This window comes from Benincasa hispida, chromosome 7, assembly GCF_009727055.1.
Source record: "Benincasa hispida cultivar B227 chromosome 7, ASM972705v1, whole genome shotgun sequence".
Classification (NCBI taxonomy): Eukaryota; Viridiplantae; Streptophyta; class Magnoliopsida; order Cucurbitales; family Cucurbitaceae; genus Benincasa; species Benincasa hispida.
This window is the reverse complement of record NC_052355.1, coordinates 32,758,486-32,770,310: the sequence shown is the minus strand read 5'-3', so window position 1 is coordinate 32,770,310 and position 11,825 is coordinate 32,758,486. Positions and strand designations below refer to the sequence as shown.

General features: G+C 28.5%; 2 protein-coding genes across 2 annotated transcripts; both read right to left on the bottom strand.

Annotated features, from left to right (window-relative positions):
- Positions 1 to 244: 244 nt before the first annotated feature.
- On the bottom strand, positions 245 to 2,377 carry LOC120081993 (uncharacterized protein At1g24485-like). The gene is made up of 2 exons (XM_039037190.1): positions 1,679 to 2,377; positions 245 to 895 (listed from the first exon to the last, which is right to left on the bottom strand). The coding sequence occupies exons 1-2, from the start codon at positions 2,077 to 2,079 to the stop codon at positions 322 to 324; spliced, it is 975 nt and encodes a 324-aa protein (XP_038893118.1). The 5' UTR covers positions 2,080 to 2,377; the 3' UTR covers positions 245 to 321.
- A 3,498-nt stretch (positions 2,378 to 5,875) lies between these two features.
- Positions 5,876 to 11,111, bottom strand: LOC120081800 (uncharacterized protein At1g24485-like). The gene is made up of 3 exons (XM_039036968.1): positions 10,978 to 11,111; positions 8,017 to 8,566; positions 5,876 to 6,538 (listed from the first exon to the last, which is right to left on the bottom strand). The coding sequence occupies exons 1-3, from the start codon at positions 11,081 to 11,083 to the stop codon at positions 5,989 to 5,991; spliced, it is 1,206 nt and encodes a 401-aa protein (XP_038892896.1). The 5' UTR covers positions 11,084 to 11,111; the 3' UTR covers positions 5,876 to 5,988.
- Between the last annotated feature and the right edge of the window lie 714 nt (positions 11,112 to 11,825).

Here is an 11,825-nt window from a genome sequence, read left to right as displayed (position 1 = left end):
AATAACCCTCGATCGACTTCGAGAAACATGTGGAAAAGCATTAAAAAATGCATGAAAGCTTAGAGAGAAAAATCGTTTGATACCGTACTAATTCGATCAGGATAAATGAAAATAGACCAAATATTATTAAACAACCCAAATGATTATGGAGAGAATGTACAGCGAGAAGAGCCAAAATGAAAAGAAAAAAAATATAAAACTACAATCATAATAAATAATTATTCACTTTAAATGGATTACGGGTTTCATATGGTGGGTTTCATATGGTAAGTAGACAACAATAATTACGTCCACATAATACACACCATTATGGGTTGATAATTAACTTAGTAAAGTGGTAAAAACCAAAACATAGGCACTAAACATCAAAACAAAGGACATGTAATTAAAGTGCACCGTTGGATCGCTGCCGCCTATACCGCCACTGTCGCCGCCCATGGAAATCCTACTAAAAACCTCCATTGCATTGATCAACGGTGGCAAGTCGGTGGAACTAGCAGATGCGAGGGTAACATTCACCGTCGACCCTATAACAGAAACCGGATACAACGTAATCACCGTACACTTGTTAGGATCCGTCGTAACGGTGGACATTTTCTGGCCGTTGATGAGAATGTTCATGGTTCTACTATGGTTGCTAAAACCCATAAGTTTTTCGGTGAAATAGAACACGAAGTAAGTTGATTGTGGTTGCGACGAGGATTGAGGGAGATCGACGGTCAGGATTATCGGAGAAGAAACGACGTCGGATTCGATGGCGTTCTCCATCACAAACCGTGGAGGATTATTTTCCGGTGAATTGTAATCAATATTGGTTGATACGATGTTACAGTTTGCCGGAGTCGTGGAAGTCCACAGCCTCTCGTATTTATCGTCAATTGAAAACTTGCGAGCCCTGCCTCACACAAATTAAATTGAAAGTAACAAGTATAATATTAGTGATTATTTTTTTGTTTTAAGTTTGATTTACATTTTTAATCTATGATCTTTTGCTAAGTATTTATGAAACATAGATATTATTATACGAATACTATTAGATACGACGATTTGCTAATTTTTTAAAAGCTAGATGCGTCATTTTTATATATATATCTCTAAAAACGAGAATACTGATACGTTGAAGATATTTTTTTTCTTTAAAAAAATTTAGAATATAGATAAATTTAGCATACGAATTAAAAACAATAGCACAAAATAGAATACAAACACCAAAATATAATAAATAAAAAAACATCTAAAATGTTGAAGTACAATAGTTAATAAAATGCAGTAAAAAAAGTGACTCTTATTGCAAAAAGAAGAAAAAGATTAGAGAGAGAAATATGAAGATAAACGAATAACTTATTGTTGAAGATATTGAAATAGATTATATTTTGGTGGACTTTGTGGAGACTTAAATGTGAAAATGAAGATTGGATGATTTTAGTCTAGGATTTGATCCATTGTTTTTTTTCTTTTAGTTTTGAATTAGTAAGCTTTTTAAATAGGTTATCTAATTTTAAATTGGAAAAGATTTGATGAGTTACTTGTGTTTTTTTCTTAAAAAAAATATTCGTCTCAAATCGCCTCGTAATCTATAATATTGATTTTTTTTTGCCTCACATGCAATATCAGTGCTTCATACCTAAATAAAAAAAAAATTAACCTAGAAAGTGTTGTTAGAAGTTAGAATCATTACCATTTTTGGTTTTCCCCAAAGTTGAGTCGAGCCACGAGGCGAAAGGTTTCATTCAATTGCATCTTCGAATACAAACCGCCGTCCGCCGGAACGACTTGAATCGAAGAGACGAAAGGAACACCGCTGTCTTTCTTCTCCACGAAACAAAGATTCATAGCTCCAGATTCCTTCGAAGCGTAAACTAATTCATCGATTATCATCTCTTCCGCCGCTGAAATTTTGATCGTCGACAGTTTCTTGCCGTCGATGTGAAGATCGAACGTCGGGGGACGATTTAGGGCGTCGTAGTCGCCGTAGAGGAAGCCTGATTTGACGAGGTAACGTAATTTCTGTTTGAAAATTGGTAACTTGTAGCAATTTTGTTTGGATGCTGAGGAAGGGAAGGATCGTAGAGTGTCCATGATTTTGAGCGGTTGATTCAATTGAAGCCGTTTGTTGATGCCGGAGTTGGTGTATTGATCGTCGGTTTCCCATAGAACGAGTTGGCTGTCGAGAAAAATATCGTCGTTCCCGCAATCGATACTCACCCAATTTGTGTCGTCGGCGACTGAAATAGAGGAACAGAGAATTAGAGTGAAGTAATTTCATATATATGATAATTTGATATCTATTTGTTTTAGAGCAAGAAAAAAAAAATATAAAATATTTAATAAAAACAAGATTCTGGATACAATAAGAGTAGCATAAATACAAGTACAGGTTGAGTTACTCCATTATCAAATTACTGTACTAATATTTTAAAGTTTTCGACAATACTCAAGTGCATGTATAATTTTTCTGCATCTCACTCTAGTCATAAATAAAATAAAATAAAAAATAAGTAAGAAGAGTTGTTAGGTGGTAAACTATGACGAGAAAGTTGGATGAGAGGCACAAGTATGAATATAACTATGACAAACTTAAGTGTAATTATGGAATAATACATTTACTCCAAGTCTTAATATCGATATAGAATTTTGAAGGATTTGTAGAAGTGGTATTGAAACCTTTTAGGAAAAGTTAATGATAAACAACTTTTGAAATAACTAAGGTATTTTTGTAACGAGATCAAAATTGATAAGCACTATTTAGCATATCTAAGGTAATTGTTAATTAATTTAGCCATAGATTTTTAAGTTGTTAAGAAAGAATTCCATTAGATTCGTTAATATTTCGATTTTATATCCATTAGACTTTCAATTTTGTATCAAAAAGATTATTGTCAATTTTTATTAAAAAGATTACCAAACAAATAAAACAAAAGAAAATCATGCAATAAAAATTAGAAGGCCATGATCAATTATATAATTCCTAAGCATATAATTTTAAATTATAATGTGATAATTGAGATTGAAAAGCATAGAGATAGAAGTAATTTACGTTCACAATAGGATGAAAAAATGTTAAAAAAGAGAATAATCAATAACCAAAAGAATGCTTCAATCTTCTCCATACAAGGAGAAACTCTTGAACTTGAGAGCATTTTTTTTTTTTTATAAAATGAAAATTATTTATTGTGTGTGGAATGAGATGTTTGAATTTGATCTGTAGGAGATATATTTATAATAATAAAATTATTAATCAATAAATATAGATAATATATCAACATTATATTTGATTGAAAAGTGGATGAAAACTATAGCTTGATATAATATTGAGGTCAACTTTGTAATTCCTAAGGGCAAGTTAATTGTTTTTAAATTATTGATAACTTGAAAATAATGTTTTTGAATCCATCTTTTTTTATAAATTTTTTAAAATACATAAAGTATAATGTCCTTTACGATTGTATTCTTGAGTCCAATTTCATTTCTTCTCTAGTTGTTTTAGTTCAATAATATGCCATAGATTGAAATTCGAAATTCTAACAAATGGTAGGTAGTGGTGTTTTAACTGATTGAATTGTGTTAAGATTAATCGTATTTCCAATATCTACGCAATATTGTTGATATCTTAATTATAAATATTATTATCCAAACTTATATATTATGTATGTAAATGTTCTCAAAGTCTTGGGATATTTCTGTTTCTCATTTGAAAGAACCTAGCCCATTGATTTTTCTTCTTTTATTAGCTTTTAAAAGTTGACTCTGGTTTTAATTTCTTTTTTGGATGTAGCAGTTAAAAGAAAATAAAACAAACAAAATAAATAAATAAATAAAGCAATACATTGTCAATGTCAACTCAACTCCTAGTTTTCAAAGAACATAGTATGTCAACTTGGCTCCTAGTTTCAAAATTTTTCATCTTTTTTTTTTCGTTTAATTAAATGATAATTTGTTTTGAATTAACCCATGGATTCCAACTTAAAATCATCACAATTACTTTTGGTAACAATTATTTTTAAGGACTATTTAGGAGATTGGATTGTAATAGAAATTATTGAGAATCAAATGAGTGTTGAAATTGGTGAAAATTTGAAGAGAGACAGAAATAGAATTGTGAAACGTGAAAACGATAGAAACGAATATTGGGTTGAAAACTATGGGAACAAAATGAATTTAATACTACAAATCGGGCCCAAAAGCACAATCCAAATATAGATTTTAGATTACATTACATTACAAACTCATTTTATTATGGTCACAATAGTTGTTAAATCTTACATCGAGATAAGAGTATCATCGTCACTTTCTAAATCTATTACAATTAATTTCTTTAGTGACAATATAATTATCAACAACAAAAAAACAATCGTTTGGAAAATATAAATTGTCACTTTCAAGTGTATTATGATGAGTTATCATTATTAGTAATTGACTAAATATTTTGATATTTTTGTACCAACGTAGGTATTAAACAAGTTTTGTGTCCATTTATACTCACATTGACTCTAAATGCTAAGCTAACTTAAGGCATATTTAGTTGATTCTGATTTATGTTTTCATATAAATTGAATTCAACAAATCTATGTTTGACATACAACTCGAATTCTGTTTTTGAAAATTGTTTTTTGATTTTGTGGTCAAAATAGTGTAAATTTTGATAACAACATTTATTTATTTATTTATTTATTTTTGTATTTAGAATTGAATTTTAAATTTTAAAATCCATATTTATATTAAAAAAAGATAAAAACATTTAGGAATTTAGTATATCATATTATAAACTCATGATTCAAATTTTTAAAGCATTAAAATATGTATTATATAATTATTATCAATTAAATTAGGTTAAATACTAAGTTTGGTCCCCACAATTTGGATAAAGTTAAAAGTTAGTCAATGTGATTCCAAAATTTAGAAATAGTTCTCATAGTTTGTTAAATTCTCTAAAATAGTCCTGACAATAGGGATTATTAATTATGAAGTTTTTATCAGTAAATTCTAATTATAACCCATAACACATAAATTTTAACTTACTCCAAACCACAGGGACCAAAGTTTCATTTTTTCCTATAAACTATATAATATTACAAAACAATAATTATCAATTTTTTTTAAACATAATAATTTATTATTAACTAATATTCAGTGGATAACTATAACTAGTTTACAAATGTTTAAATTATAATCCAATTTCTAAATTTTTCTTTCAAACACATATCTAATATTTAATGGATAACTACACTTTTATTTGCATTAAATCAATTGTTTTCAAATTTCTATTTTCAGATTTTTTATCAAATAGACTTTTATAAACTTTACCGTATATGAAAACTATTCAAAATAATTTCTTAGAAAATGAATTTGAGAAATAAGTTTTTTTTTTGGGCGAAATACTTAGAACCCAAATTCTAGATAAAGTACTTTCGAGTGTTTAATGGGGAATTCAATCTAAAATCTTACAACATGTAAAAAGATAAAAGTATTTTGAGTGTTTAATTGGGAGTTCAATCTAAAATCTTACAACATATAAAAATGACCAAGATATCCTTGCACTATACTTTCGTGACCACTAATAGTCACCAATTGGCACTAATGGGCGACCTCCACCTCCTATTGTTAAAATATATTTTTCGAACTTAAAATTTTCATTTTTATCATTGAACTTTAAATATTATTTTTAAAAAAAAACATTGACGAGTTTTTTTTTCAATTAAAATACCATGGAAATTGACACATCCGCTAAAGTAAAAAATTGAAAGACATATGTAGTATATTGTAACCTCACGTTAATAAATTACCATGATAGCTTATGAATAATAGTTGATTACGTAAATAAAATTATCGGTATCATCAGAGATTAAATAAATGATAGTAACGATTATAGTCGTAAATAAAAATATTCTTCAAAACAACTTCAGAATTAAAAAATATATTTTGAAAATCATAGGAAATTTGTAATTTAACTTTTTAAAGCAACATTCTGTGTGCTCAAAAGAGTCGTAATCACCATAAATTGGCCAAAACAGAGACGCAAAGCATCAAAACAGAGGACAAGAAAGTAAAGTGCATCGACGGCCCGCCGCCGGTGGCGATAACTTTGGTGAAAACCTCCATAGCACTGATCAATGGTGGGAAGCCGGCGGAGGAATTTGCAGCAGCAAGCATCACGTTCACCGTCGACGCGTTAACAGCAACCGGGAACAGAGTAACCACCGTACATTTATGAATGCTAGTAGTAATCGTGGACATTAGCACTGAATTGATGAAGATGTCGATGGTTCTGTTCTTCTCGTTAAGAAAATCCTCCACTTCGGTGAAATAGAGAACGAAGTAAGCCGATTGGGATGGCGAGGAGGATTTGGGGAAATCGACGGTGAGGGTGATCGGAGAAGAAGCGTTGACGGATTCAATGGCTTCCTCTAGGATGAACGGCGGAGGATCGTTTTCCGGCGATTCGAAATCGGCAATTGCCGATACGTTGTTGCAGTTTGGGGGAGTTGTTCCCAATGTCCAAACCCTCTCGTAATCATCGCCGGGTGATAAAATCCTTTTTCTAGTGAAAGGGGAAAATATTTTATTTTAAAGTTGGAGTACCCAATTATATCCTCAAATTTAATACGTTCTCAAATTTAAATAATAGTTAAAATTAGACTCACAAACTTATGTAGAATTTATAACAAATGTATAAGTTTGAGGGTTCAATTTTTATCATTTGGGTGTCCAATTTATACAATTAACGTAAATTAGGGTCTAATATTAACAGGGTAGAATTTTGAGGACTCAATTTTTATAATTGAAAATTTGAAAATGTAATTGTAATTACCACAAATCTTACGTTGTGTTTTTTGCAATTTTTAAAGGTAATTGGCTTGAGGCTCCAAAGATTGGAGGTTTGATTTTCTATTTTAGTTGATGTACTTAAAAAATATAGAATTGTTTTTTTTTAAATATAGGTTAAATTGTAAAATCTCCATTAGAGTAGAGTGGTAGTTGCAATTATGTTTTCAAACTTTCAATTATAAAAATTGAATCTTTGAACACGTAAAAGTTTTAAAATTGGACATTCACATTTACATATTGTAGAAATTAAACTTTAAATGATGAAGTTGAACCCTTAAACTTATACAAATATACTTTCAAAAGTATATTAATCCTTAATATACTTTCAAATATTATTAATCCTTAATATACTTTCAAATATTATTATAGTATTCATGAACTTTCATAAAAATTTCGAAACTACCATTAGAATGTAAATTTGTTAGAATTTCAAAGCTTAGAAGTGTTTAAACGATGACTTAAGGCTATCTAATTTTTTTAGTACAACAATCATGGATATGAAGGACGAACTTCTAATGTCTAGGGAGGAACCTCTAATTATCAACTAAACTCATTTTGGCTTTCTTTGGTTATCATTTTTCTATCTCAATATTCATTCAAAATTTAGAGAAATTCTACTCAAAATACTTTTGAACCATTTGTGAAAATTTTTGGGGTATTATTGCTATTTTTAAAATTATAAGGATATTTTCTAAATAAACGACAAAGTTAAAAGATAGTCTTTATAATTGACTAAAGTATACAAAATACCATTGAACTTTGTATTAGTATAAAAAATACCTTTAAAATTTAAAAATAAAAAATAAAAAATATAGTCTTAGATGAAAACCGTTTGCATTTTGTTTAAAAATATCCTTTACTTTAAAAAAAAATGTAAAAACCATGCATCTTTAAACTTGATAAAAAGTTAAAAAAAATATTCCTACTGTTAATATATAAATGTTTAAGAATATTTTTGAAATTTTAAAAAATTTAGGGATATTTTTTAAAGAAAGCATAAAATTTAGGTAATTTATAAAATAAAATGTTAAGAGTATAAATTATTTTTTAAAAAAATTGAAATGTTGACAACTAGTTTTTAAAATAATTGATAGTGATTAAACCATATTAATCAAACTCAATAATAATGACTTTTTTAAAAAAATATTTTTTTTTCTATTGTCAATCTGCAAGTGTAGTTTAGAATCATACTCTTGATCATCTCTCCCATAGTTAATCCGAGCAATAAGCCGAAAGGTTTCGTTCGATGCCATCTTCGAGTACAAATCATCGCCCGTTGGAATAGCCTGAATCGAAGAAATGAACGGAACTCCGCCGTCTTTCCTCTGTGCCAAACAGAGATTCATAAATCCGGATCCCTCCGATGTATAAACTAATTCGTCCATTATGATCTCCGTCGCCGATGCCGGCTCGATCGCTGACATTTTCTTGCCGTCGAGAAGCAGATCGAATGCTGGCGGCCGATTCAGGCCGTCGTAATCGCCGTAGAGGAATCCCGATCTTACGAGGTACCGTAGATTTTGTTGGTAAGTCTGAAATTTGTAGCAACTCTGTTGGCTTGAGGAAGGGAAAGATCGGAGCGTGTTCAAAATTTCGAGCGGTTGATTTTGATTTATTCGGATTTTTTGGTTGATTCCGGCGTCGGTGTAGAGATCGTCCAAGTCCCATAAAACTGAAGCGTCATCGAAAAAAAAATTGTCGTTGCCACAGTCGATGCTCACCCAATCGTCCGTGGAGGAGACTTAAAAAAAGGAAAAAAAAAAGAGATAAAATTAGTAAAATTTTCAATTTTAACTCTGAATTTATATCTAGATTTAGTTGATTTTTGGTTGTTTGGTCCAAGAATTTGAAAGAGAAGTTTTAAATTATTTTCTGGTTTTAAAAATTAGATTTTAGTTCCGTTTTTGATAATTTTTCATAAATAATCCTTATAATTTGATAAGATTATTTTATACGATTATTTAGAGAAGTGTTTTATCAAAATATAAGTAATAAATTCTATTTATAAATTATATAACTTTGTTGGGATCAAATTTGTCATTTAACATTCATTTTTATAAATGGTAGCATATATATACACAAAGTACTATTGATAAGCTATTTTGCCCATTAAAATCATATCAATTAATTGAAAACTTATCAAATTGCAAGACTGGTAGGAATTGGGGATGACTGTATTTGGTTGTGTCATGAGAATATTATCAAGAATTTTTTGATAAACAATAAATTCAATTCAAAGTTTTGAGAAAAATCAATTATTCGACAATCAAATAATAATATTAATTAATTATTAATTGCAAATATTTGTAAAATGAGAAATTTATAATGAGAGTTACTTGATTACATAATTTGATGAAATGTGATCAATTTGATGAATTTATATAATTACAATGTCAATTAATCAAATAGTTAATGAATTATAATCAATGATAAACTAATTATAATTATTAAAAAATAAATTCATATTATATTAACCATAACGATTATTAACTACAAATATAATTAATTAATTAAGTGCTAGTTTTATTGCATCAATTCTTTACCGTTTATTGAAAAATAAGTATGGATATACATGTACTATATATATAAACTAAAATAAAAATTAAGTAGATATTAAACTGTTTTAGTATACACACATAATTTATTAATTTATTAAATAGGAGTAGTTAAATTCATACACTNAACCTTGATGTAATATCCAATATGTTATTTCACATGACAATAATATAATTTCCAATGATATTTTTATTATTACCTAGACACATTAATTACTTTGTTAGATAGGAGTAGCTAAATTCACACACTATAATTTAAAAATATAAATTTAATTTTCATATAATAAATAATTTAAATTAATTAATTTTAATAATATATAAAACAAAATAATGAAGAAATGTATTATAAGAGGAGAGAGTCTGAATTAAAAAAATCGATTTTTTGGATGGGAATCATTCATGCGTATAATGGATGTATGAAAATAGTTTATTTCCATATTAAAGCTACAAAATTTATATAAAACAAAGGAATATTTATCCGTTATCCATTCTCAACCTTATCCCCATCACAAATCCGTCAATCCAAACACCCTAAATTTGGCAAGAGATCACTAGGTAAAGTCTCGTCCTTGTCCCCCTATAACTTCGTTCCCTCCCGCTATTGGCCAATCAATGAAACTTTAAGACTTGACCAATTAATTTGAGAAGTAACTTTATTTTTAAATTTTTAGAAGTCAAGTACTCACTAGCTTTTAAATTCTTTTAAAATTAGGCAAAGTTCTTGATTAATATTTAGTTTTAATTTTATACTCTAAAAAATAAGATTTATTTTATAAATCTATCTATTTGCCACTAATCAAATCTATCTTCTAATTTTTATGAGTTGAATGCATCATTTCTTAAAAAAAGTGTATCGTATTGATTTTTTTTTTAAATAAAACCAATGTCCTTAATATTTAAAAATCATTCTATAGCAAACAAAATATGTCATTCTAACAATTATTTAAAATTTTAAATTACAAAAAAAAAATATAAATCTATTTTAATTATTATATCTAAAATAAATTGTTTTTGTATTTATTTGATAAACACTATAACCTATTTTTTCAAGTTTAAATTGAAATTTACTAAATACAAATTTACTTCATTTATTATAGTTGCCAACAATTATTTTAAAAACTATCGCTACTGCAACCAAATTAGCTTTGCTTGTAACTTCTTCGGTACCTTTTTACCTTCTTTCGTGTAAATTTTTTAAAATGTTAGTAGCATATTTTTCACTTCTAAAAATAGAAAACAAAATTAGAAAACATGACATTGTTTGTTTTTTCTTTTTCCCTCTAACTGGTCAAGACATTGTCCAAATATTTACTTCGACTGTGTTTAATTAAAAACATAAATCAGAATGGCACATTATCAAACTGGTTAAGACCTCTATTGTATAAGTACTTTTTCATTACTAAAAAAAAAAAAAAATTCAAACCAATATAAGTGTAGCTCAACTAACTGTATGTATTCTCGACCATGAGATTAGAGACTGAAATTCTTCTCTAGCAAATTGTTTAAAAAAAAATAATCTAGGAGCTCTTTACTCGTTCTAAATCAAATTCCAACAAAATTGAGATTAAAAAACGTAAAAGAGATGGAAGCAACTTACAGGTACAATAGACGGAGAAGACATGGAATGCCAAGAAAATAAAGAACCACCAAAATGATGCTCCATTCTTCATCACATGAGGATAAATCCTTAAATTTGAAAGCATTTTTTGTGGCTAAAAAATGAAAGCAAAATTGTTTTGTGGTTGTGGATGGGTTTGATTTTGGGGAAATAGATTTATAATATGATGATAGCTATTAAAATTAATAAATATAAGTAGTAAAACAACATTATTATTAACAGCAAGATTGATGAAAACAAGAGCATAGGTTAAATTTGAAGCCAATTTGATGTCATTTCCTAGGAAGTGTGATCACATTCAATTGGTTGCCTGCTTGCTTTATATTAAATGGGAAGATAATGTAATTAAATGAGTTATATTAATTAATTAACACCTTCTAGAATCAAGTTTAGCTGACAATAAACATGGACTATTGACTAATGAATAAAGATAAAATGTGAAAGGATGTTGGACAAAAAAATTAAGAGATGTATTACGTGAAGGGATTTGTATATGTTGGAATCAAGAAGCAAGCAACGGAAGCAAAACAGGATCATTAAGCATTCTAATTCATTAATTTTGGCTTCAAACAGAGCATGCTCATAAACTAAAAATAGAGTTTCAACACTAATCTTTGAAATACCTTTGATTCATGATTTTCAGCTACAATCTCCTTCTTCTTTGGATGTGAACCACCTCTTCCCTACTATTCTCTTGGTGCCTTAGATTGAGTTGTGAGATTCAAAATAAGCTTGAATCGAAGGGAATTGGAGAGGAGGTTACTGGTTTTACACAGTGTGAAGAACACTTTTTCAAACACAAGTTCTCAGCATTCAACAACGATTGC